Source organism: Cricetulus griseus, chromosome 6 (genome assembly GCF_003668045.3).
Source record: "Cricetulus griseus strain 17A/GY chromosome 6, alternate assembly CriGri-PICRH-1.0, whole genome shotgun sequence".
Classification (NCBI taxonomy): domain Eukaryota; kingdom Metazoa; phylum Chordata; class Mammalia; order Rodentia; family Cricetidae; genus Cricetulus; species Cricetulus griseus.
In genome coordinates this window covers 21,957,886-21,985,088 of record NC_048599.1, presented here as the reverse complement: position 1 = coordinate 21,985,088, position 27,203 = coordinate 21,957,886, and the positions used below count along the sequence as shown (strand labels likewise).

Sequence of the window (27,203 nt, the reverse complement as noted above, 5' to 3'; positions counted from 1 at the left end):
AAACAGTTTCAGGTGGGAAGCCATGGGAGCTGAGAAGTACAAATGTCTCATCTCTGAAAACTTTCAGACTTCCTCCTGTTCACTGCCTCAATTGCCCCTCGCCCCTCCCCCAGCCCCACCATCTGCTCTCCAGAGAACAGATCAAATTCTCTAGCTAAGGTACTTTGGCGCCAAGGACTCAGCCCCTTGTGTTTTACCCTGCCCCCCCCCTCAGAAATCCAACACCATGACCCAAATGGACTGCAGCCACATCAAACCATGAAGTAAAGTTTATAAAGCTTTATTAAACATTTCAAACAGCTGTAGAACGAACACACCAGAAAAAAAAAAAAAAGCTTTACAACAGCAGTCTGAGTGTTTCACAAGTGTGGCCTCGAAGTCCAACTCCCCAGATGTGCTTCAGTTCTGGGCCTGGCCCACCACCCTCACTGGCACACAAGAAAGGACGTTTCCGACTGGAAGAACAACCATGCTGCTCCCCAGTGGGCAGAGGCCAGGAGAAAGTCTCATTTGCCAACACTTGTTACTGAAGCGCAGAGGAAATAAAACAAGTACCAAGTCATCAAGTCTTCCTGTGCATTCTTCATAGTGTACAGTCTATGTGCGCAGGAACGACGCGGCTCCTGGCGGGAGGATGATGGCCACTGCTCCCTGGGTCTTGTCTGAACCACCTTGGAGTCCACTGTGCTGGTCACTCTGCAATCCCCATGCTAAATAAAAACTGCAGTGGGACCTACTACAGCTAGCTACTACTACTAAACCTCAAAATCAGAACACATTCAGTAAAGCTTCTTCAAAAGGAATATACATATGTATTTGTATGTGTACACACACACACACACACATTCTCACACGCGTGCGTGCACACATATACAGAGCACATCAAAAAATACCCAAACACCTATGAAGGGAATCATGGCTGCTATGAAACACATAATACTTTCCCGTTCCCTCAGCTGGGGACCACTGGGTCTACAAGAATACTGCATACCTCCCTCCTGAAGAGCATGCACTGGAGACAAGAGGTGGTCCCCTTAGGACGGCTGAGAGAGGCAGGAGGAAGAGCAAAGGGAGAGAGGCTGGGCTGGAAGGCAAGAGGCCAGACACCCAGGCCAAAGAACAATGTCTCTCCATTGCTTCTTTCTTAAAAATGAGGCAGAGAAAATACTGGAGGTTTGTGGACAATGAGCAGTTGAGACATGATTCCGTCTCACCTGCTCAACAGGGAAAGAGGGGTGAAAAAGCGAGGCTCTCGGGCGTCAGCAATCTCTTCAAATTTGAGATAAGTGCAAAAACAAGCCCTGTCTTGGACAGGTGCTCCCCCCAAAAGGACAGGGGTGGGAGAGAACCAAGGGGAAACCAGGAAAAGGGACTGTGGAGGGACGGAGGAAGATCCTGACGAGGAAGGGTCATGGAGGTGACAATGAGACTAGCATTGTATCTGCCCAGGTCATACCAAGGGTGACTGACCAGGATGGGTGGAGACTCCCCAAAACGATGAGCAAGGGGGTGGGCCAATCCGTCAGCCGGGACCCAGATGGTAACAGAATACACAACCATAAGACCACCCACAACTACAGGACGCTACAACAGAAGCACCGGTCAGTGCCATTATTCACATTATAAGGATAAAACATCACAGGCCAAAAGGCTCCATTAGGAATGTGGCACCCGCAGGGCTGCGGGATTTGAAACTCCAATGCTTTATGACCTATGTCAATGTCTCCCCTCCCGTCTTCTGCTTCCTCAGAAAGCTATTTCGGCAGCTGTTAGGTGCCCACAACACCAGGGTCATGGGCTGATTCCGGAAGTGGGGAATCGGAGCAGTGGTACAGGAAACAATTTCCCCAGCAGCTATAGCAGATAAGGAAGAGGGCTGCCAGGAAAACCAAGGCACATATTGTGCAAGGTTTCCGTTCCAGGAGGAAGCTGAGCAGGTAGAAGCCCATGAACATGGAGTGGCTGAACCACAGAGCGGGGTTGAGGGGCTTGGGGATGAGGAGGACGGGCAGCAACCACTGGAGGCAATACATGATCTCTGCCGGGCAGGGCCTTCACCAAGGCTGCCAAGCACCGCTGCAGGAGCCGACCTAATGGGAGCCAGCAGGCACAGGTGGCTGCCCTCCGTTTTCTTCAACTCTCTCTCCAGGAGCTGAGCCGCTGTGCTCTCTGGCTGTCAGCCCGGGATCACCAAGGCAGCAAGGATCCTGAAGAGAAAAGTCAACACAACAAAGAACAGACAGACAGACAAAAACAAAAAACAACAAACAAACAAACAAAAAAAAACAGGAACAAAATGTATACTTATTTGGGAAAATGGATCATGGTTAACAACAGCAAATGTGATTGCCCTTTCCTCCCCACCCACCCCTGAGTGTCTACTCCTATCCAAATTACTAGTTTAAGACAGCCTCCTGGGGTGTGTCGTCCCTGGGCTTCTACTGGGGGCTCCCAGGAGGGCACGGTCCCCACAGTGGACTGGCTTTGCCTGGACCCTGCCCAGCAGAGATCATGTATCGCCTCCTGGGGCTGCGGCCCGTCCTCAAAGGTCCCAGACCTCACAATACCGCCCTGTGGTTGCCACAGGACACCATGGACTTGGTGTTGTGCCCCCATGTGGTAAGAAATGGTTCTGTAGCTTGTCTCGCATCTGCAGCTCCAGAGCGAGGAGTACGTCAAGTTACAGCAGTTATCTGTGAACTGCTAACCTGGATGCCAGACAGTAGATACAAAGATCCTGGCAACCTATGGAAAGGCACAGTAAAGTGGCACCAAATATTTTAAGATGGCACCCTGGGCCATGCTTGCTTTTTACAAATAGTCTAGTATCATTTAGCCCAAACCAGCCAACTTCTTTGAAAGTCAATGTTAAAAACAAAACAAAACAAAAACCCCACACACAAAACCACAACACTTGGAACACTAAACCTTCATCTGTTACTGACATTGAACAGAACCAGGTCTCTGTAAGTTTGTAATCAAAATTAATATCCTGTCCACATAGGGGCAAATACATTTGGCCTCTGTGCCAAGTAGCTTGATTGCAAGTTAGTCTTTCCACCCTAACCATGCTCCACTAGAGATTTATAAGAGAAGGACACTGCTTTACTTTGAAACTAGGCGACAGCAGCCATATTAAGACATAACCCTGGGTGGCTACACCAAAATCCGTTCTGTGCTCCAGCCACGAAGCAAACTGATACAAAGAACCACCCAGACTCAGGCAGACCTACTAGGGGTTGGAGGAGGGGAGCACAAGAGAGAGACTGATATCATCTGCCCCGCAGAAAACTAGTTCCAAATACATTTGGACCACTTCTCCATAAATCTCGCTCCTTTGGCGCACACAAAGGGCATCAATCCTTCCTACATCCCTTTCAGAGGAGATACAATCGCTTTAGCTACTAAGACCGGAACACTGGTCCAGCTCAGGACCACAGGCACCATGGCCTGCTAGGCAGAGCCAGGGAAGCAACAGGCAGGAAAGTTGTAGACAATTAAGGACTCTCACAAAACAGCAGTTAAAATTCACTGCATATTAGGAGTGCTGAGAAAGGGGTATACTTTTTGCTTTCGGAGATTGCCTCCCATAACTTGGTTTTCCCAACCGTATGGAAGGTATATTTTAGCGCGGCACTGGTTATGAGGCTCGGATTTGCAGACGTAGGTGTGTCATACCAAAAGGCTTGCACCCTACCCTCACTCGATATTCTAGAGCCATGACTCCCTCCATTTTACACCGGATTTCAAAAGCGGGCAACGCAGAATCTCCTGGAAGGGTGTTACAAGCGAGCGGACTCAGGAGGTTGGGGCCGGTGTGGAAAGGACAGATTTTTTTTTTTAAAGATTCATTTATTTATTATGTATACAGTGTTCTGTCTGTATGTAACCCTCCAGGCCAGAAGAGGGCACCAGATCTCATTATAGATGGTTGTGAGCCACCATATAGTTGCTGGGAATTGAACTCAGGACTTCTGAGAGACTAGCCAGTCAGTGTTCTTAACCACTGAGCCATCTTTCCAGCTCCCAGATTTTTTTTTTCTCTCCTGGCAAAGGAGGAGCGGCCCCCACCACCCCTCAAATCCTCCCCCAAGCGCGCATGCGCACTTAGGTGGCAGGCGGGTACTTAAGGCCCGGCCACCGCGGCTGCGGCAGTGCGCCCAACAGCACTCGTTCTCGATCACTCACTATCGGAACCATGGCCGCAGTGGCAGCAGCCTCGGCAGAACTGCTCATCATCGGCTGGTACATCTTCCGCGTGCTGCTGCAGGTGAGTATACGCCCGGGCTTTGGGTGGGAGAGGACACCCGAAGCGCGCCCCAGACCCCTAATCCCCGCCGCGACTGCCGCCTTCCCCAACCCATTCTATCCCAATTGCCGTGATTCCTGTCTACCAAAGTGCCGCGGTGGTATGATTTGTCCCCTCCCGTTCCCGTGCCCACATCCTCGCACAGACCCTGTCCCCAATGCGCCCGCGCCCAGCCGGGAACAAAGACTCAGGGGTGCGGCGGTCGCCCGCTGCGGACGATCTTAACGCGACCAATGCGTTAAGAAACACCCGCTGTACTCAGATTCAGTCCCAGGAGGGAGGCGGGGCACTTGTGTGCGAGACTTTACAGCTCGCCCACAGAAAAATTTCGCCTTAAAAAATTACGCATTGCGGGAAATTTTCTTTTAGAATACACTAATTACACATACAACACTTGTGGGGTGGGATGAAAAATAAGTTAGAAAATGGCACTTTCAGGAAAAAAAACACTCAACAAAAAAAACCTCGATAAATTAAGGGAAAAAGTAAAGGGGAGATAATAGAGAAAACACGCATTGCAGGAAAAATAAACCAGACAAAGGCACTTGGTAGTTAAAAAAAAAATCATTAGATAAAGAGCACTGAAGTGAGACAAAGGGACAGAAAATAGAACTGGATACACACTTTGAATAAAATAATTTGAGGAAAATGTCTTTCACGGGGAAAAAATGGAAAGGGAAAGCGAGCTTCCCCCAAAGGGCAAACCATTGTATGGAAAAAGAGAGGGCGCACAAAAGTGCTTTTCTTAAAGTCAAATTGGAAGAAGGCGCTTTGTGCACAAAAACCCATCTACCCCGAGAGCTCCCTTTTCAGGAAGAGTTCCTGCTAAAGGAATCCTTTGCCAAAGGAATTGCATATTTCCTTCAAGGTGTTCCTGGAATGCTGCATTTACTGGGTAGGATTCGCTTTTCGAAATCCACCAGGGACACAGCCCATTGCGAGAAGTGAGGTATACCTAAGTTGTGGGTCCAATCAGCTTGCAGCCATGCAGCTCTCAGCAGTTGGAAAAGCTCCAGCTGCCCTGACTCGTGGACAAGCTGTGCCGCGCCCGCCACTCCAGGCTACACTGGACAGGCGGGCGGGGCCGGGGGCGGGGCTGGGGCGGGCACATAGCAGTATCAGCAAGCAGAAGCAGCAGCAGCATTACAGAGTCACAGGTCTTTCTCTAAGGGTGGGTCCTGGATCTCTCACCGCAGGTGTTCAGGTACTCCCTGCAGAAGCTGGCGCACACAGTGTCCAGGACCGGGCGGCAGGTGCTGGGGGAGCGCAGGCAGCGAGCCCCCAACTGAGGCCCCAGATCCCAGCCCTGGGCGGCCGTGTCATCAGGTGCTCCTGTGCTTCTCGACCAGCATGGGAGCCAGTGCCGCGCAGGAATGAGGGGTCTCCTGTGCTCTCTCGTCAGAGGAGCACTTGCCAAGGTCAGTGAGGGGCCAGTAGGCCCCAGAGAAGCAGCACCGACAAACGATGAAGATATGAGTTCCCTTCCAGCCCCTTTGCCCCCTTCCCACTACCGGCGGGTGGGAGAGGAGGGGGAAAATGGAGCAAACCCTGGAGATCTGGGTGTAGGCACCACATTCTGATCTGGACCAAGTTGGAACAGCACCATTTCAGCCACACGAGATCCTACCAGAGATCCAACACCCCACCAACCAGCAGAATGGACACTCTGACATCACCAGCTGAAGCCCTGAATCTTAGTGCAGAAGAGAAAACATCAACTGTGTGCCACATGGCGGGACTGGAGGGCGTGGTGAGGGAGGAAGAAAGTTAAGAAATTCAGTGGAGCCTCTGGATGTCCCTTGTCTGTGGCACACACATTCCTGCCTTGCTCCCTCATTCCCCCCTCCCCCGTGCCTTTCAAGCCCCCCCTCAAAAAGTGTCACTTGATTCGGACCTATTTAACCAGTAACTGAATCCAACCTTCACCAAAACGCCTTCTCTGACCCGGGCCTTCACTGATCTTGCTATCCCTGATCTCATGCAGCCGTTGTGGTCAATATTGTGGTAGTCGCTAATTGTACTAGTTTAAGTGTGCGTTAGTTGTGTCTCCCCAGCTAGATTGTAAGCTCCTCGAGATCAGGGACCACCCCCACAAAAAATAAAAACGGATCCCTCCTGTCTTGTACAGTGTCCTAGGACTGTGCAGGGCAGTAGGGGTGCACCAAAAGTTCCTTTGTGGCTTCTTTTGCGACAGCGTCACATCTCTAAAGCTGGGCAATGTGCCCACTATGGAGGGAAACGGAGGAGGGGGGACAAGAAAACAAGAATGAATGAAGACTCTCATACCTGCCTCATTTCAATACTGTCCTAAAATAAAGGGCTATTTCTCATCCCCAATCAAAAAGTGGTATTCATCTGTCCCAGAATAAGGGACAATCCCCTTCCCCAGGATGATGGGTATGTTTACTTGGTGGTCCTGAGATAAGGTACCATGTCAGGTTTCAATTTGGGAAAGATGGGGAGAAAGTAAATGGGAATGGCCCTTTAAATGGGATCTTGAGGACCATAAGGGCTGATCTGAGAATATAAAGCTATACCTGAGAACTCCACCCCAGAGCCCCAAGAAATGATTGCTGGGCAGGAGAGGGGGCACTAGCTTAGACAAAGCCATGGTTTGGCAACTCCTCCACCCAGCTCAATGCTCTAGGCCCCAGGATCACCCCAAGGTTATCTTGCCTGACTCTTCCACCCTCCAACTAGATACTGCCCCCCTCAACTTTCTTGGTATATCCTAAACAACCTTATCAGGTTGCTAGTCCATTCCATTGCATCAGGGAGGGTGGGCTGCTCGCTTAGTACCCCTCTCCTTGGTTAGCCTCGGCTCTTCTCACAAGTGTCAGATGACTGCCTCACCAAATGGCCCTGCCACCCGTTAAGCTACATCTCTGGTTTTATCCATCCTGGTCACTGCACCTGTTCCTATGTTAATACTAAAGGAATGAGTTGGAAGATCATGTATCTTGCCTGCTACTTCCTCAAATCCCTTAGTCATGGTTGTAACATCATAAATACTCGGGCACACAAAGCACCTTGACCCCCTGGAGCCCTGATCATGTCTCAATCCCCCCAAGAAAGCCTAATTTTCAGGTCAATCATTGGTACTTTTGAAAATACTTGTAATTTCATTCAGCACCAGGGAATTATGGAGGCAAGTAGAGCAAAACTTTACCATCCATCAAATCAGCTTAGGCTTCTCAGCCAAGTTGCTTTTAGTTCTCTAAGGTCCAGATGAACCCCATACACATCAGAGAAAGTCAGGATTCCACAGGACTTGGGTGTGACATGCATTCTCTAAGACTCCATCTTCCTCAGGAGGGGGATACAGCTGCTGCCAAGGTAGGTCAGGTCTTTAGCCCCAGGGTTACTCATCAGCAGTCAGCACCTGCTTCCTTCATGACTGGAAATTTCTGTAGTTTGTCATACTAAACCCATTGAGCCATGAGGACATATCAACACAGGCTCCCAATGAAGGCTGACTCTCTCTTTGGAGACGTGGGGGGCAGGCACTGTCAGTCTATTGTTCCATATGTTCTAACCTAGGCATAAGCTAGATGCCAGTTGAGTTCACAAAGACAGGTCAAAAAGGGAGGAAGAAGTCTGGCTACTTTGGACATAGCACATCTTGTCCCCTCACCTGCAAGCCAGGAGGCTACTGGTAACTTCAGGGCTCTCCAGATGAAAGTTTTTTCCTCCATCTACCCTCCAGCAGTGCTGAGTGTAGTGTAGTTAGGTGGACTTCCAGGCAAGGGCTGCTCTGGTGGCTTTTATAATGCGCAATGTCCACTATCCAGTTTTTTCTCCCACCCCATACCCTGCTGTCCTGACAGCAAACTAAACCCACCAGAGAAGGCAGAAGGAATGTGTTCATGCCCCATCCTTGTGTTACATCTGCAAGCCTGATCCAAATATACCTTATTTATAAAATGTTTCCGCAAGGTATATACTATTTAAACATTTTATTCTCACATAAACAATGGGGTGTGTTCCTTTATTGCCAAGCCTTTAGTACACAGAGCTAGATATCCCTTTTTCCTAAAGAGGCTGCCACCTCCAAGCAGGGACAAAGGCAGAGCACACAAGTTGTGAGGGAAGTGGAATAGCTTTACGGGAATCTAGTAACACATGAAGATTCCAGGGACTAATGCTAGAGAAGGCTGCTTCTTGGGCTGACCAGTTAGTTCAAGTTCAGTAGGGTGGAGGTCACTGAGAACCAAAACTTTTAGAAATGTGGTTCTAGGTGACTGTTACCTCTATCTGCAGAGTGACTGAGCTGTGACTGAAAGAAGGGATTCCTTTGAGGGACAGGACAGGGTATATGTTTTCTGGCTTGGGCTATGGGGCCAGCCAAAGATAGCCTCCTTCTACTGAGGCTCTGGGGCAAGCAGGCTTGCTGTTGGCCACTTCCTAGATATCTACTTTCAAACGTGGATCTCTTCAGGAGCCAACACCCCAAAGGGAGAGTCTCAGCTGGCAATCTCCCCCAGGAGATTTAAATGTGTTCTCTCTCTCTCTCTCTCTCTCTCTCTCTCTCTCTCTCTCTCTCTCTCTCTCTGTCTCTGCCCCCACACCCCAGTCTATCAAAGTCTCTTTTTCCAGGTGACCACTGACTTCTTCCACATTCACCACAATCTTCTCTGGAAACGATCCTGTCTCCCTTCCACAGGGCTTATACCACAGCAGGATACAGATACCTGAACATTCTTGGGGCAGAGCCAGGAGACAGAGAGGAAGGCAATAAACGGCTCTTGGTAGATCACACAGTGACAAGCTTGCAATGAAACGCACGTGTTTCAAAGATAGAGAACAAGAACAGAGGGCAGCCTAACTCTGATTCCCCTTAGAAACAACAGACAAGAAGTTAAACTGACTTGGCAGCAACTTGAAGATGCTCACTTTCAGATACAGAATTGATCGGGTCCCTGGAAACTGACCAATGTTCCAGACACCCAATCTCTGAATAGGAATTCTTGACATTAATGAATTGTGATTTAAAAGAAACAAGTAAGCTCGCTCTAACACTTGGCATGAGCACATAAAACGAAACTTTTTTGGGTCCTGGCTTTGGTGTTGAAGTCCAGAAGGCTGACAGGATGGTTGAACCATGTCAGGCAGGGCAGAGAAGCCGTCCCCAATACATCAGTTCCCTGAAAGGGACAAAAGAAGATCCGAACCTATAAACAGAAAGAACCTACAAACCAGAACAGGTCCCAGTTTCCCAACTAAAAAGAAACATGGGACCTAGAAGGAAACGAAAAGTGGTTTGGAAGGAGGAAGGAAAAATCGATTGTCCCCATCCCCCATTCTTCCTTTCCAGGCCAAGGCGAGTGTGACAGGCATTCCATTCCTTCTGCTGCCCTTGAGGGCCACTCCCCACACACCGGAGGAGAGGGAACCGGTGTCCAGAATCGGTGAAAAGTTTGTGGGAGAAGGATCCGGGACCCGAAGCAGATGGTCACCCAATTACTCCAGATACCAAAGACAGGGTTGGGAGCCTAGTTCTCCCTTCTCCCCACACTTCTTCGGAAGGAGGGGAGAAGAGACTGAAGTGGCGAGGAAAGAGTGGCCCGCCTCTCAGAAGCTGAGCCCCTTGCCAAGGGCTCGAGCAGAGGAGGTGGTGGTCGCGCCCCTCTGTCCCAGTCCCATCCGGGGAGCTCGCTGACCTTGTAGGCAAAAGTAACAGCTAGAAGCCCCGGAACCCACCCTCGGGACAAGAAGGGGACACTCCCACCAAGGTCCAGATTGGGGAGAAGCCGGGCGGTCGCCCGACGCGGGTACGCCCGCCCCCGGCCGCGCGGAAGGAAAGTCCCGGCGAGGGGCCAGGCGGCGCCTAAGGTGACCCCGGAGGGCCAACATGGCGCCGCGGCCGCGCCCAGGACCTCTCACCCTGCCCAGGCGGGCGACGCCACGATACCTGCGAGCCCCGCCATGGCGCTGCCGCCACTGTCGCCGTCGCCGTCGCCGCCGCAGCCTGCCTCCACCTTAGCTCGCCACCGACGCCGCAGAAGCTGGGGAGACGCCCCCTTCATCTTCTAGTCGAGCGGCCCAAGGACCCCGCCCGGAATCGGGCTGTCCGCCGCGGACGCCTGACAGACAGGCCCAAATTGGGACTACTCTCGGGTACTTTTCCCTCAGTGTCCGGCACAAAACATCTTTCCTAAGCTATATATGAGCTAGAGTAAAATTAGGAGGCCTCTGAGTTCCTCAAGCCCGAGGAATTTTTAATCAGGCGCATTTGGGTAGCCCCGAACCTCTGGCCTATGGTCCCCTTATGCATATGCAGCAGATTGTGATCCTTACTGTTTGAGAGCGGGGCGGGCCGGCGTCGCTTAGTTGCCCTGATTCCCACTAAGCTCTTCTATCTTGTGGTCAACGCACTCCGAGAAAACATCTCGTGGCTCAGATCTGGCCACGAGATCTGGCCCTTTCAACCATGGGCAAAGAACTGGGCTCAGAACGTGGTTCCTTCTGGGTGATGAAATGGCTCGCCCCGGGCTTGTTAAAGTTTAGATGAGTCAGTGTGTTCACTCGCTAGCTAATTAGGCTCGGTCCTGGTCGCATACTATGCGCAAGCGCAATGCTGGCGGTAGACTTCGGCTCCTGACCCCAGTTTTCCCAACCAAGAGGTGAGACTATCACCCTGTGATCACTTTATCCTAATACTTTCAATCGTACCAGTACATAATTAGACATCGTGGGAAGCACTATGAGGCAAAGTAAGGAGAGTTACGAGAAATTAATGGGATCCTGGTTCCTGAAGAAGAATGAGTGTTGTTGGAACCTTCTTGGGCAAATTGAGTTTGTGCGTTGTGTGAGCCCAGGGGTATTGTTCCAGACATGAGGGTGACAATCCTAAGCAGAGTGGGAGATGAGCAAAAATATGACAGGCACCTTGGTCATGAGTTTGGATCTTCGTCTTGAGAGGCATTGGAAGCTGTTTTCTTAGGGGGAATGAAAAAGAATTTGGGTCTCTCTAAGACCACTGGCTTTTCAGGATTAGAAGACATGGAGGTGAGGTTCGGGATGAGAGACCAGCTAAGCAACCTGAACAGCTTTCCAAAGTCACGGTGACTCAGACAGGTGGTGGCTAAGGGAGTTAGAAGAGATCATATCAGACTCAACCGTGAGGCACAGGCATTGGTCTTAACTAGGAAGGGGTGAGGAGCCCTTACCCAAGGTGGAAAAGCTGGAAGAAAGACAGGCTGCTGGGGACAATCAGGAGTGTGACTGAGAAGTTGTAGCTGAAATGCCTGGGTATCCTGTCCATAGGGAGAATGGAGCTAGACGGGCTGCTAGGGCTTCCTCGGGTCGTGATGTTGCTGAGAAGCCAGGGTCAGAAGGAAGGAAGGAAAGTGGGCTAGGGAGGAGCCAGGAAAAGAGCTGGATGCAGTGAGCAGACTTTATTGTCCCCACTGCCACAGTCTGGTCCATAAAGCAGGGGTTCAAGTAGGAAGAAATACTCTGCCTGGCTGGCTGCTGTTGAGACAAGGGACACCTTGGATTTGGGAATGAGATGGGTCTGTAGCCTGTGCTCTTTTTGTTGCAAGTTAAAAAAGAAACCCATTGTAAATTACTGGTTTAAAAAGGAAATGGGTAGCAGATGGAGTCGCTTGGCAGTGTCACGGAGGACCTGGGCTCATTCCATCTCTCTGTTGTCCTTCAGTTGGTTTCATGCTCACACAATGGCCATCCCCATTCCCGGTATCACCTGTGACCCAAGACAATATTCATTCTTCCCTTAGTTGAGACTACAGCAGGCCTATGACCTCTTGTTGTTCAGTTGCTTATGAGCCCATAATGACCAGTGTATGGTACCTGGTACTCCCGTCATCCACAACAGGAGAAACCAGAAAGCCAGGAAGCTCTTGATTAGATAGATGAAAATGGGGCCGAGCACTGGCAGGGACAAGGCAACTCACATTCTTGTCCACAGCTGATGGTGCTGCACCCACTCTAGAAAACTCTCAGCATCTCCTTGTTCTCATCACACCCCTGTGCCATGCCCAGATTCTCCACGCCTGTGGACTGGGTCTCCCTGAAGCCCCATGCAAGACTGTCTTTAGCAGAGGAGTTCCTGGTTCAGCCAGTCTGGAGACAATGCAGTGTCCATCCACAGGAGAATGGACCAGTCCACAGTGCAGTGTGCAGTCTGTGGGATACATTTGACACTTGGTAGCCTCTCTTCTGCATGGGAGGTTAAAAAATGTTTGTAAAATATTTGCAAGGCATTCTTGTCATCATTCCCTAAAAAAAAAAAAAAAATCATAATGGAATAATTGCCTATGTAGCTCTTAGAGGCTTTAGCTCAGCCGTCTAGAGCTGGGCTGAAGTACATGGCAGGATGTGTGTAGGTTACCTGTAAATGCTGCACCATTTTATGCAAGAGACTTACGCATCCTCATATTTGGGGGCTTTGAAATCCCCTCTGAATTTTGAGGGACAAGTGCATTTTATACATAAATGTAACAAACCACTGACACATGAAACACTACAGATTGCTCTGACATACAGGATGTGGGCTAAAAGGAGCTGGGGGCCCAAGCCAATGCAAAGGGCATGATCCCATTGTTCAAAGGAAGGTGAAACTGATCCATGGTGATAGCAATCAATTAGTGGTTTCAGGGAGTAAGGAAAGGAAGGGAAGATGCAAAGACTTGGCTCAGGTAGGGGAAACGCCTATCAAGCTGGTCCTAAAGCCAGGGAACTTTATGTAGGTTATTCCTCAAGAAAAAAAAAAAAAGAAAGGAATGCTTTTTAAGACCCCACACGGGTTAGAAAGTATATTTCTGGTGTTTTCATGGCAGTCTGGGCATTGGCAAAGCCCAAGTGGCCAGCTTTCTTATGGGGATTCTGCAAGGCTGGAGGCAGGTAGGCTTCTGACCTCTGCCCACTAACCCATCTCCTTCCATCCGCAGGGTTGCCCACTTGGGGTCCTGAGATTTCAAATGACCCAGAAGCCCCTTCTGCCCTAAAATTTGGCTAAATTGACCTTGACTGCCTGCCAAAGCCTCCCAAATTGTCCCTACCCACCTGACACCCCACCAGGACTCCTGCTTTCCTCATCTCTGCAGCCTCTGAAACTTGTTCTTTCCTTTGCTCCCTTTAGAACTTCTCGTCTTCAATGTCAAAGTTTGGTCCTAGCCAGCACCCTTCCTCTCTTGGGCCTGTACTGGCCTCTCTGTTCTGACTCCTGTCAAACCCAGAACAATCCTTGTGATTGCTAGTTTTGTCAATGTGACCTAGAATCACCTGAGAGAATCCCAGTGAGGGACTGTCTAGTTCAGGTTGGCCTATAGTCAGATCTGTGAGAAAATAGTCCTAATTGCCTTAATTAATATGGGAAGACCCAGCCTGAAAGTTGGCAGCACCACTCCCTGGCTTTGGAGCCTGAACTGTATAAGTAGAGAAAGCTAGGTGAACACCAAACTCTGTGCATTCATTTCTGTCTGCCCATGACTGTGGATGTGGTGTGGCCAAGTTGCTTCAAGCTCTTATCACCTTGACGTCTCTGAATCAACTGACCATAACCTGGAACTGTAAGTCACATCTCCTCTGAATTGTTCTCTGTCAGGTCTTTTGTTTGTTGTTTTTAATCACAGCAACAGAAGTCAGAGGCATCCTTCACACAGTAGCCAGGGGACTAAGACGCTACGACGACCCTGTCACTCTTCCTCTGGAGGTGATGTCCCCTTCCTCTGTAGTCACCTGTTAAGGTCCTCCCCATCAGCTGTCAAAGCCCCAAGGCCAGTTGAGATGAGCAATAGTGCAAGCAAGGCCAAGGCAGACTCACTTCCTGTGCCTGGGTAACCCCAGGAGAGCTGGAGCCTGAGCACACTGTATTCTTCTATTGCTTCAATAAAACACCATGACCAAAAGCAACTTAGGAAGAGTTTATTTTGGCTTATGGTTCAGGGTGGGGGTGGCAGCAGGAGATGGTGGTGGCGGCTAGAGTCCATAACGGCAGGGAAGGTGTGGCAGCAGGAGCAGGAAGCTGAGATCACATCTCCACCACCCACAGGAAACAGAGAGCAAACTGGAAGTGGGACCAGGCTGTGAACTGTCAGCGACCACCCACCCTCAGTGATGTGTAGCCTCCAGCAAGGCTCCATGTCCTAAAAGTTCCAAAACATCCCCAAACAGTGTCAAGTTGAAATCTATGCCCCTATGGAGATCTTTCTTATTCAAACTCAGCAGCAGGGCGGTTTGGGGCTGGCAGGAGGCAGAAAGTGGTAGATGGTATAGTATACATTATATTGGCTAAGAAGCTGGTTCTGGAGGTGGGGTCCCCCCCCCCCCGCCGCCCTTTTCAGAGCCAAATATGTTTCTGTTAAGTGTCTTCCAAGAATCCTCCTCTGGAGAGGCCAAGCCCCTCTAACTGGCAGCAGAGCAGCCTGAGTCAAAACACTGTTCTCCAGGAAAGCTAGAAGAGTAAGCATTTCCAACAGATGTTACTGTGTTTACCCTATGATGAAGAAAGCTTAGCCAGAGAGAGAAATCACAGTTGGAATACAGGCTGACTGCTTCAGCCTCCCATAGCTTCCTTCCTTCCTTCCTTCCTTCCTTCCTTCCTTCCTTCCTTCCTTCCTTCCTTCCTTTCCTCCCTCCCTCCTTCCCTCTTTCCTGGTTTTTAGAGACAGGATTTCTCTGTGAAACACTCCTGGCTGTCCCGGAGCTCACTCTGTAGCCCAGGCTGGCCTTGAACTCACAGAGACCTGCCCTCCTCCACTTCCTGAGTGCTGGGATTAAAGGTGTGTGCCACCACTGCTCGGCTACCTATGGTCTCTTTGTGCTAGATGTTTTGATGTCTAGCTGGACCTACTGCTTTTTTCTTTTCTTTTTGCTATATTCTTAACGAATTCACTCAAACTGAAAGCATGGCTCTGGAAGATCGATCATTCTCCAGGCCATACACAGCACAATGAAAGACTAAATTCCACTCTTTGCTTTTTCTGGGTGGCTTATTTTGAGACTGGATTGGAATTCACGGTTTAGCCCAGGTTAGCCTCAAATTCATGATCCTCCTGCCTCAGCCTCCTGAGAGCCAGTGCTAGCAAATGTCACCACACTTAGCTTGCTGCCTTTTTTTTTTTACTGATGCCCAACCCCTACTTAGCTGCTAACTAGAGTCATAGAAGTCAGTCAGAGCTGCATCGCAGCTTTGGGGGCCCAGTGACTGGTCTTCAGGGAACTTATGTCACAGATGGGAGACCAGTGTGTAAAATCAGGATGCCTCCCTTCCCATGCCACCCCTGCACGACACAATTCTGTCAGTAAGACCTTCTTACCAAGAGCTGGATTCAGGAAATTGGTCCTGTAGTGGAACAATAACATTAAAGGCACCAAAGAAGTTGTGTGATATCAACTGGTTTAAAATGTAGCTGGAAATTTTACCAAGGTGATTAAAGAAACAAAAGACATCAGCTAGAGAGCTACAGCCTACTTCCTTTGCATACTTACCAGCCGCACACCCTCAAACACTAATTAACAGTCCTGCGACTTGTTTTCCCCATCTGTAAAGTGGGGGAGGAAACATTGACCCTCAGCTGATTCAGCCTTTGGCCGGGACACAGTGACTCTTAATAAGTGTTTAGAGTAGTGCCTGTCACCTGTCACCACGAAGAATGATGGAGCCAGTCCCCAGGGTTGGCTGTATGGTGGAAGCCCAGCAGAGAAGGCCCTGCTTTATGGCTGCTCTCTGCTGCTATCACCAAGTACTCGAGACTCTGTGACTTAGAAAAGAAAGAGGTTTATCTAGCCCATGGATCTGTAGGCTGGACGTTCCAGAGCATGGTGCTGGCATCTGTTAGTATTCGTGGAAGAGCCTTCTTTCTGGATCATAATGAGGGGGAAGGGGAAGGCAGTACTGGGGGGTGGGGAGACTGAGCTAGCCAGGCTTTCTTTTCCTATTCTTAGCCAGAAATGGCACCATGAGTTTAATCACTTCCCCCAAACTTGGTTCCCACGAATTCCCCAGACAACTTTTGAATGTGGCGATTAGGTTTTGTCCACAAGTAACCTTTAGGGACACATCTTCATATGGAATAGCTCTTCCCAGTCTTGGCCTTTGCTTTCACATGGGACGGCCCCCTTCCCTTAGTCTTCCTACTCTCTAGCTTGGGAAGCATGGTTTATTTTAGCTAAGTCTGTGGCGACACCTAGTGGTATTGTGCAGAACTGCCTTACTTTTTAAAACGGTTGTTACTGTGTCCCAGTCACATGAAAGTTGTTAGCTATCTTTCAACATAACCCTGTAACATATAGATTATTGTTTATTTTACACAAGATGAACTGGTCTCAGGAAGGTGGAGCCCATTGGCTGGGGCTGCACAGCTACAGATAGTGGCTGGATTTGAATTCAGGCCATATGGGTTTGAAGTCTGAATCCCCAGTCTGAGTCTATGCCATACCCTTTGGAGAACATGAAAGTTCATCCCCTGTCCTCACACGGGACATAAACATACAGTCTGTGGAAGCAGAGGGCAGGTGGGGGAGGAGTGAGCTAAGGATTAATACTGACCTTCCTTGGCCTCACAAAGATTGTGTTGAGAGGAGAGAGAGAGAGAGAGAGAGAGAGAGAGAGAGAGAGAGAGAGGGGAGAGCACTGTGAGAGTGTGCATCTTGTCTTTCCTCCAGGATCGTCTTGGTTTTGCACAGTAGGGGAAAGACCAAGGATTCATGTCCCGACACAAAGAAAGGAGGCCCCAGTGGCCAAGGGGAAGAGCTACTGCTGATTGTAGTCTCCAAATATCACTGAGGCCTACCCTGGGCCTTTACAAATATACTAAAATTCTAGCCACTGTTTTTTTTTTTTTTTTTTTTTTTTTTTTTTTTTTTTTTTTTAGTTTGCTGTTTACATTTGTTAGCAAAATACTATAGACTGGTGATAGGGGAGGTCCTTCAGTGTATATGTCTTATTGGTTGATAAGTAAAGTACTGTTGGCCAATAGGAAAGCAAGATTGGTGGGACTAGTAGTCAAGGAGGATTCTGGGAAAAAGATCCAGGCGGGAAGTGACATAGCAGGCAGACTCAGAATATAAGCAGAAAATCATCCTTTTGTTCTTCCTCTTCCTCTCTGCTCTGGGGTCGCCATGTGATCCACCAGTAAGAGAGGGCACCTGCCATTGGCATCTGATAAGTCTTATAAAATATATAGATTTATGATAATTAATACTGAGATAGCATATGAGAAATCCTAGTCAATTGGCAAGCAGCATTTGCACCTAATATAAGTCTCTGTGTATTTTCTGGGGCCCTAACATGGCGGGCAGAACTCAGGCGGCTTGGCAGAAAGTGCCCACGTGGCAGCAGGGCTCTGGCAGCTTTGGCAGAAAGATTTATCATTACTGGGATATCTTATAAACAACAAAACTTTGATTTCCACATTTCTCTGGGGTTGGTGATGTCCAAGGTGAAGTAGCCAGCAGCGCTGGTGTTGAGGTGCCTGTTCTGATTTCATTCCATCCATTCCTATGATGAATTCCACAATCAAAAGCAACTTAGGGGAGGGCATGGTTTGTTTGCTTATACTTCCAGGTTACAGTCTGTCTTAGCTAGGGTTTCTCTTTGAGATAAGGTTCCTCTTTGTAGCTCTGGTTGTCCTGAAACTCACTTTGTAGACCAGGCTCAAACTCACAGAAATCTACCTGCCTCTACCTCATGAGTGCTGGAACTAAAGGTGTGTGCCACCACCACCCAGCTATTATCTATGGTTTCTATTGCTGTGATGAAACACCATAACCAAAAAGCAAGCTGGGAAGGAAAGGGTTTATTTGGCTTATGCTTCTACATTGCTGTTCATCACTGAAGGAAGTCAGGACAGGAACAGAAACAGGGCAGGAACCTAGAGGCAGGAGCTGAAGCAAAAGCCATGGAGGAGTGCTGCTTACTGGCTTGCTTACCTGGATTGCTCGGCCTGCTTTCTTATAGAACTGAAGACTACCAGCTCAGGAATGGAACCACCCACAGTGGGCTGAGCTGGTGTGGAATATTAGTTTGAAATGTGTTACATTTGTTTATGCTGTGGAATATTTGTTTAATGATGCAAAAATGTGTTGCATTCTTTTATGTTCCATTTCTTTAACTCTGTAAAGCTGTGTTACTCAAGCAGGAGAGAGGTAGGCAAGGCTGCCAGGCAGAGAGAATAAATAGGAGGAGAAATCTAGGTTCAAGAGAAGATCAAGGAGTGAGAGAAAGAGAAGGAGAGGACGACGCCAGGAGCCAGACAACAGCCACCCAGCTGCACAGCCAGCCATGGAGTAAGAAGGAAAGAAAGACATATAGAATAAAGGTAAAAATCCCAGAGGCAAAACATAGTTAAAGAGAAACAGGATAGTTTAATTTAGAAAAGCTGGCTAGAAAAAGCCAAACTAAGGCTGGGTATTCATAAGCAAAAATAAGTCTCTGTGTATTTATTTGGGAGCTGATTGCTGGGTCCCCAAAGAGTAAAAAAACAAAACAAAATGATATTCTGACATATCAAAGTGAGGTTCAAATATCCACCTAGGGCCTGAGAAAGCTGAAAACAAACACCAAGCAACAAAACCAACCAACCAACCAACCAAATAAACAAACAAAAACAGACATGGCTCCTTTAAAAGTCTCTGCTGTACAGACTTTTGAGAAGTTGGTATGTTAAGTTAAAAAATAAATAAGTGAAAAATGCCTGCCACAGTGAGGGGCACCCACTTCCTAGAGCTGGGGGTTGAATGTAGTTCTCACATACCTCTGACCAGGCCTGTGAGCTTTTGGTTTGGATTTCACAGATCCAATGAGGAGGCAGAGCCAACTGCCAAAGCCATGGCAGAGGACCAGAAGTAGCTTAGCAGTTTAAGATTTTGTTCATGTAGACAAAAAAGGCTAGAGATATGCAGTAAGAGGTCCAGATTGGGGGGGGGGGGCTGTAAACAGGTTAGTGTGTTTAACAATGTGCTTAGGTTTAAGAAAGAAAAGAAAAAGGGTATAGATGGTCAGAAAAGTAAATAATTTGCTGCATACACCTTTAGTCCCAGCACTCTGGGCAGAGACAGGCAGGTCTCTGTGAGTTCAAGGCCAGCTGGTCTACGAAGCAAGTTCCAGGACAGGCTCCAAAGCTACAGAAAAACCCTGTCTTGAAAAACAAAAACAAAAAAGTAAATTAAGAACAATAAAGTAAAGTATTTAAAGAGAGAAGTAAAGTAATATATAAAAAAAGAATAAGCCACATAGAGATGGGAAATACACAGGGAGTCTGGGTCCTGTATGTTGCTGTATTAACCTTAAATTTTTTTATTTCTGCTAAGCAAATTACAGCTGCTAAGAGACATGGGATTGAAAGAGGGACTGGTGAAATAAGCCAGTCTATATACTTTGGGAATGCCTTGACTTTAAAATGGAAGTAAAAAATGTATTTGTCAAATGGAAGTAAAAAAAAAAAATGCTTTGGGGGAGAGGTTATGCTTTTGTTTCCACGGGAAATGAGAGGTTTCGAATTCCTCCAGGATTAATATCGATCAGGTTTGATGAGGGGGAGACCTGAATCTTAACAGGTATGATATCTGTAAGAGAAAATGCTCACCACGCCCATTTGGGGGCTGGACAAGGCGTCGCTGACCACGCCCACTTGGGCTTGGTCAGAGTGACTTAGCAAGGGTTTGAATATCAGGGATGCAATACACACACGTGGCTCTCTTTTTCCCTCTCCCACCTGGCTGAGCAAACGAGCAGGCATCCAGTGTAAACCTGGTCACTGGCTCCATTGGGTGAGTACTTTCTTAATAAACTATCTGTTATCAATCTAGTTCTGACTCCACATTGTGTTCCGCTTTAGATATCTATCAACTGTAAATGGTTTCCTGTCCCAGAGCTGATCGGTTCCAAATACCCAGCAGCTGATTTCCAAATTACCACACAGAGGCTTTTTTTTTTTTTTTTTTTAAGATTTATTTATTAGTATATAGTGTTCTGCCTGCACATCAGAAGAGGGCACCAGATCTCATTACGGATGGTTGTGAGCCACCATGTGGTTGCTGGGAATTGAACTCAGGACCTCTGAAAGAACATTCAGTGCTCTTAACCTCTGAGCCATCTCTCCAGCCCCACACAGAGGCTTATGTTATTTATAAATGCTTGGCTGATAGCTCAGGCTTGCTACTAGCTAACTCTTACACTTAAATTAACCCATAATTCTTATCAATGTTTAGCCACATGGCTTGGTACCTTTTCTCAGTACAGCATTCCCATCTCCACTTGCCTGTGGCTCTCTGACTCCGCCCTTCCTCTTCCTGGAATTCTGCTAGTCTGGTGCTCACACTCAACTCTTCCTGTCCAGCTATTGGACAATCAGCTTTTATTTAATGATGAACATAATCCATAGCAATCAACAAAGGTTATAGCTGGTTTTCTCAGGACTTGGCCATTATCTCAATTTTCTCAGGGACTCCTAAAGATGCCTTCACAACAGGAAGCAGTCTAGAAAACTTGATGCCCACATTCCCAAGAGGTGAGGTGGATGGTTTTTGGTTATTTGTTGGATTATGGATGTTTGTATCATTTAGGGGAATAAAAAGACAACTATTAATCTTATATATTTTGCATTGGCATGGGTTTTGGTATATTGATACAAATTTAAAGTTATTTTTGTTATACTGTATATATGTTTCTACTTTTGTATGGGGTAGTGTGCTTATGCAGCTCATTGGAAATGCAATGTATAATTAAGAAATGAGGTTAGTAGTTAATCTATAGTTATCAAACCTGCAGTCACATTAGGTATGCTTTCAAGATTAAACAGGTATGTTTTAGACAGATACATGATTTTTCATACACTTCAAAGACCTACAGAATATGGCATGTAAGATGTTTAATAACTTAAGGTTTTTAATGTCAATGAGACATCTGCTCCTGGCAGCACCAATATACTTCATAAAAGGATGGTGGGCATTGAAGTAACTCTATATGGAGTTTGCTTTCATTGTGGCAAGGCTAGCCATTTGGGTAAGAAATTGCTCTCGACTTTAACCCTGAGAGTATGCTGTACAGACTGGAAAAGCAAAACAGGAAAAAGTCTGTTGAACTCTGCTAAGACAAGAAGGATAGTCCTTTGAGATTCCTGCTTCACAGAAGAGTCTGCCAGAGATTCTGCAGGACACAGAGGAAAGTGACTGATGAACTTTGCCAATACAACGTGAGACAGTCCTTCAAATTTTCTGCTTCACTGAAAAGTCTGCCAGATATTCTAAGCCTGTAGGTTAAAGATGGATGCCCCAATGTTGCAGAGGAAGTTTGGGTGACTATCCAGGCAATCAGATGTCGCTGTTGTTAAGTAATATTACATCCTCCTGGGGTCTTTGATGGAGTTAAATACTAAATAGAGTCATAGTTTCCCTTAGTTATGATAGAAACTATATTAGGCATAAAACTTTGGAATCATTAAGATGAGATAGGTAATCGAGTATTTTCTCTGAGTTTGCCAAATACAAATAGACTTAATATTGTAAATGTAATTCTTATATGTTAGTATTAACTGTTTTGTCGAATATAGACTTAGTAAGTTAAAGTTAAAACCTTTCATTTTTATTTAGACAAAGGGGAAATGTTGTGGAATATTAGTTTAAGGTATGTTGCATTTGTTTATGCTGTGGAATATTTGTTTAAAGATGCAAAGATGTGTTGCATTCTTTTATGCTACATTTGCTTAACTCTGTAAAGCTGTGTTACTTTGCCTATCTTAAACAACTGATTTGTTTAATAAAGAGCTGAATAGCCAATAGCTAGGCAGGAGAGAGGGATAGGCAGGGTTGGCAGGCAGAGAATAATTAGGAGTGAGAAAAAGAGGAGAGGAGGACACCAGGGACCAGCCACTTAGTCACACAGCCAGACACAGAGAAAGAAGGAAAGAAAGATATATAGAATAAAGAAAGGTAAAAAGCTCAGAGGCAACTCATAGTTAAGGAGAAACAGGGTAACTGAATTTAGAAAAGCTGGCTAGAAAAAGCCAAGCTAAGGTTGGGCATTTATAAGTAAGAATACGTCTCCATGTATTTATTTGGGAGCTGGGTGGAAGGCACCCAAAGAGAAAACAAAACAACAAAACCAACCAACCAACCAAACAAAACCCAACTACACTGAACCCTACACCATGAATCATTACTAAGAAAATGCCTTTCAGCCCAGTTCTTAGGGAGGCACTTTCTCAATTAAGGTTCCCTCCTTTCCTTTCAGATAACTCTAGTTTGTGTGTGTGTCAAGTTGACCTGGGACTAGCCAGCACACAGTCCATTACTAGGAGAGTGAGAGGAGGAACTCTTAAAAGCAGAAACTTGAAGTAGAGGCTATGGAGGAGCATTGCTTGTTGGACTGCTTTGCAGTCTCATGCTGGGTTAGCTTTCTTGTACAGCCCAGGACCACCTGCCTAGGGAACATGCCTCCCACAGAGGGCCAGGCCCTCCTTGTTAATTAACAAGCCAGACAATCATCCATAGACTGGTTTGCTCTGGATAATCCCTCAACTGAGACTTCCTGGGTAACTGTAGCCTGTGTCAAAGTGACAGTTAAAACTAACTAGGCAGTACTTTGTAGCCAAGTCCTCACATAGTGAAAGGAGGGAGCTAGCTCTCTGATATCTGCTACTCATGAAGGCTTTGGCCGCCTTCCAAAGGCCCCACTTTGCAACACCATCACGTTGGCGATTGGGTTTCAACAGGTGGATTGGGTGGGAGACCTGCTGCCCTCCAGGACAGATGCCTCCTTCTCAGTCGTGGGTCCCTCCCATGGGATGAGACCTTCTCCCTTCTTCACAAAGCCACACCACTCTTGTGTCTATTTCCCCAGAGGCAGTGGAGCCCAGAAATGAAGGTTTCTTGTCCTTCTTCCAAGAATGTATTGTTTTTGTGCTATAGGATAGAAGATTCTGGAAAGCAACAGGGATAAGCTATTTACAGGAGGCCAGCTCCCTGGGTGGCCTTGGACTGAGCCAATCTCCTGTCTTTCCTGCTTAAATCTGTTAAGAATAACACAAATTCCTAGTGGCCAGGACATCCTGAGATGAGGAACAGCTGGTAAGGGACAGGCTGCCTTACCACACCCACGTGCATCCCATTACATTGTCCCAAGGGTTTGAGGGCTGAGGGCTGATTTCTGGGGCTTCTCAACTGCACTGTAAGTGGGACCTGTATATGAAATGCCATCTGCCTCAGGTCACTGTGGAAGACACACTTGCCATGACCCCTGGGCTTTTGCTGGCCCTTGCTGATTGGAGGTCACAGATCACTTCATGTGATGTGTGTATGTGAGAGAGGGTGTGTGTGTGTGTGGGGGGGGTGTCGAGAGTGTGTGTTTTCCAAGTTACTCTACAGAGTAAGGCTCCCAGCAAGGGCCGGACTGGTCCCTGGAGCATCTTGCACAGACCCTGCAGTGGGTCCTGATGCTTCTTCTAGCAGGTAGTCACCCTTGGTGACCAAGTGACCTCAGTTCTCTGATGGATTCAAGAAAAATTAAGGAGTCTCTATTCTGCAGTTGAATTTGTTTCCTCCTGGCTGGGCGGGGGATGCTCTCCCACAGCTTCGCCTTCCCTTCCCTAGGGAATTGGAACCCGACTGAATCAGTCTCGTAAGGTCAAGGAACTTTGGCTTGTTTCAAACAAAACAAACATATGGGGGGGGGTGTCATATGAAAACAATACCGTATGCAATGTTTCCAAGAAGAGAGAGGTCCACACACCTGCAGAATCTGTGCTTAGAAGATGACAGAATTCTGAAGAATGAAACCAGAGAAGATCTAAGTGGCGGCTCCTGGATCAGAATTAACATAGTAAAAAGTCAATTCTCTCCAAAAGATCTACATTTTTTAGTGTAATCCCCATAAAAATCCAAGAAAAGCTTTCTGTAGGCATAGGCAAACCTATTTTAAAGCTTCTATAGAGAGGCACAAGCCCCAGATAATAAAGCCCAGGAGAACAAAGTGGGAGGAATTACTTGGGTTGATATATAGGAATTTAGACAGTGCTGCACTAGCAGAGGGGTAGACCTAGAACAGACAGGCAGAGGCAGAGCACTTGCCTGGTGTGTGGGGCTCTGGGCTTCATTCCCACCAATCCCATCACACAAAAAGAGGACCAGAATAGAAAAGATAAACTCACAACCCCAGCGCTCTGGAAGCAGGAGCAGAAGGATGGGGAGTTCAAGGTCAACTTCAGCTGCAAGCTGGGCTCACGAGACTGCCTCGGCTCCCTCTCACAATGTGTGTGCGCTTGTAGAGCAGTGATTCTCAACATGCAGGGTGCGACCCCCTTTGGGGTTGCATCAGATATTTACGCCATCATAACAGTAGAAAAATTATGGTTATGAAGAAGCAACAAAATAATTTTATGGTTGGGAGTCACCGCAGAACTAGGAACTGTATTAAAGGGTTGCAGTCTTAGGAAGGTTGAGGACATCTGCTTTAGATGCCAGAGGTTGATATAGTGACTCATGCTCCATTGTTGTTCTGCCTTCTTCACTGAGGCAGGGTCTCTCAGTCAATCCTAGAACTTGCTAGCATGGCATGTACACTCCCTCATCTTGTGCTGGCTAGTTTATGTCAACTTGACACAAGCTAGAGTCATTTTTGGAAAAGACTGCCGCTGAGACAATAACCCCATCAGATTGGCCTGTGGGCAAGTTTGCAATGCATTTTCTCCACTGATGAATTACATGGGAGGGCTCTGCTCACTGGGGCCATGTCACCCCTGGACAGGTGAGTTCTGGGTGCTGTAAGAAAGCAGGCCGAACCAGCCACGAGTGAGCAAGCCAGTAAAAATACTTCTGATAGCCTCTGCATCAGTCCAGCCTCCAGGTTCCTTTCCTAACTTTCCTCAGAGTTGCCAGCTGAAATAAAACGTTTTCCTCCCCAAGTTTCTTTTTGGTTGTGGTGGTTTATCATGGCAATAGAAACCCTAACTAATATACATACATACTCACACTAGAAAACATTAGTTGCAAATGGTAAACTGATGGGAAGGTTTGTTTTAGCTCCTGACTCTAGCCCAAGGAGGAGGGGCTAGCTCTGCAGATGGCTTTGCTGAGTCCTGGTGTGGTACAGGGAAAATGCACAGAACCCGTGGCAGACCTGACCACACTGGCTCTTATTGCAAGCCCACCCTCAGGAGAGACCATTAATCTCTTCATCCTCTAATCTCATGAGTCCAGTTACTCATGTGAGTAACTGGTGAGGGTGGAAGCCCAGCCTCTTGGTGGTCCCATCTCCTCTTTATTTTTTCTTTTTCATGACAGGGTTTCTTTGTAGCTTTGTAGCCTGCCCTGGACTCACTCTGTAGACCAGGCTGGCCTCAAACTAACAGAGATTGGCCTGTTTCTGCTACCCGAGTGCTGGGATTAAAGGCGTGTGCCGCCACTGTCCCACCTCTTAATAGATCACCATGAGGATTAAATTCAATGTAAGTTTCTGGGGCAAACCATACTGACACAATCCACACAGGGGTGTGTGGTTTTATTTATTTCCCATGTTAGTAATCTCTGGGTTATCGACTAGCCTTTCTTACCTTATGTAGTTGCTCCCCCCCCCCGTGTGTGTGTGTGTGTGTGTGTGTGTGTGTGTGTGTGTGTGTGTGTGCGTGGGCGAGCGAGCACTCGTGTAGTCAGGTGTATTCTTTCATTCTCTATTGAGGCAGGTTCTCTAGCTGAACCCAGAGCTCCTTAATCCCATCTAGTTAGCCATCTTGCTCCAGGAACCCCCTGCTTCTGCCTCCCGAGTGCTGGGACTGCAAGCAGCCATCTCATTTTAGCTATCTGGCTTTAGTTTCTAACTTGTCCATACCCCGCTGGAGGTCAACACAGGGTTGGGAGTGCTCTGCCAAGAAGCAGTGCTCAGCAGGCACAAAACACTGTCTGCACAGTGAAAAGCCAGCAGCCCCAATTTCAAATCTAAGGGTTTTCACCCCGGATGATGAATCCGGTTTTTTTCTTTTTCCCCTGCAGGATGTAGTCCCTGAGCGGGAGAGCACCCATATGAGGCTTGAAACCACAGCCTGAGCGAGGGCAGACGAGATGCTGAGATGGGCAGTGCCCCTGCGTCGTTGCTTCTTCCTGGGGAGACCTGGTTCCATCTCCACCCTCCCACTCCTTGGGAACACGGGACACAGAGCCTGTGGACATCCCAAGCCATGCATTCAAGCCCCATCTACACTTCCACTAACTGCTATTATGTCTTACGAATGCTATCTGACCAAGTAAAGGAGGACTGGCATCGTGCATACGTTTAGGGTGGTCTGGTGGATGTTTATGTGTCTGTGTCTGTCCGGAGTACTTGTGGCGCTGCAGGTGGAGGGCCAGGCCTGCATGTTCACAGCTGTCCACTAGGTGGCGCCCACGTTCCGCGGAGAGGCCACCATGGAAGGAGCGTCCACTCTCAGGCTGGCTGAGGCTATCCCCTCTGCTCCGAAAAAAAAAGAAAGGGAGATTGTGGAAGGAGATTGCTTAATCTCTAAAATCCCGGTTCCATAATACCAAGCCTCTCTTTAGACTTCATGAGCACGAGATGAGGTGCTTTTCTCTAGCTAAGCGGCCTAGAGCCACTCAGAGGCAAGGGTTTGGACTCTGACTTTTGTCCCTTCAGACATCTGAAGCTTCCAGGAAGTATGTGAGCTAAGGTAAGGTCACGGTTAAAGTTTCAACCCCTCCTCCACCTGTGCCCACCTCCACCCTCATGTCCCCTCTTCTGTAACATTGGCACGTTGGGAAACATACCTCCTGCTCCCCTCCTGCCTTTTTCAGCCCAGTGGCTTCAGAGACGGCCGGGTACTGTCCAATCACACCACATCTGGGTCCTGCCCATTCCCGGATTTGTGTATCTGGACAGTGGGACAGTAGGGCAGTGATCCCAAGGTAGGGCCTTCCTAGGCAGCCTGACTCTCGGGGTGTGCTG

At 47.8% G+C, this 27,203-nt stretch overlaps 2 protein-coding genes and 1 long non-coding RNA gene across 6 annotated transcripts; 2 read left to right on the top strand and 1 right to left on the bottom strand.

Moving 5' to 3' along the window:
• Positions 1–264: 264 nt before the first annotated feature.
• Blcap (BLCAP apoptosis inducing factor) lies at positions 265–10,743 on the bottom strand. 2 transcript variants are annotated; one of them, XM_027421260.2, is made up of 2 exons: positions 10,607–10,743; positions 265–2,207 (listed from the first exon to the last, which is right to left on the bottom strand). In XM_027421260.2, exon 2 carries the CDS (start codon positions 2,031–2,033, stop codon positions 1,770–1,772), a length of 264 nt encoding a protein of 87 aa, XP_027277061.1. In that variant the 5' UTR covers positions 2,034–2,207; positions 10,607–10,743; the 3' UTR covers positions 265–1,769. The 2 variants fall into 2 exon arrangements, with proteins under 2 accessions (XP_027277061.1, XP_027277060.1); XM_027421259.2 differs by lacking the exon at positions 10,607–10,743 and adding an exon at positions 10,221–10,373.
• Nnat (neuronatin) lies at positions 4,199–6,125 on the top strand. Of its 3 annotated transcripts, none has more exons than XM_027421264.2 (3): positions 4,199–4,270; positions 5,178–5,253; positions 5,506–6,125. In XM_027421264.2, the coding sequence occupies exons 1-3, from the start codon at positions 4,199–4,201 to the stop codon at positions 5,733–5,735; spliced, it is 378 nt and encodes a 125-aa protein (XP_027277065.1). In that variant the 3' UTR covers positions 5,736–6,125. The 3 variants fall into 3 exon arrangements, with proteins under 3 accessions (XP_027277065.1, XP_027277066.1, XP_027277062.1); XM_027421265.2 differs by lacking the exon at positions 5,178–5,253 and adding an exon at positions 4,455–4,563; XM_027421261.2 differs by having other exon boundaries at positions 5,178–5,258; positions 5,506–5,598.
• Positions 10,744–10,797: 54 nt separating the features above from the next.
• Positions 10,798–26,534, top strand: LOC103158741. The gene is made up of 2 exons (XR_003486460.2): positions 10,798–10,932; positions 26,258–26,534. It is a non-coding gene; the product is annotated as an uncharacterized LOC103158741 (long non-coding RNA).
• Positions 26,535–27,203: the final 669 nt, after the last annotated feature.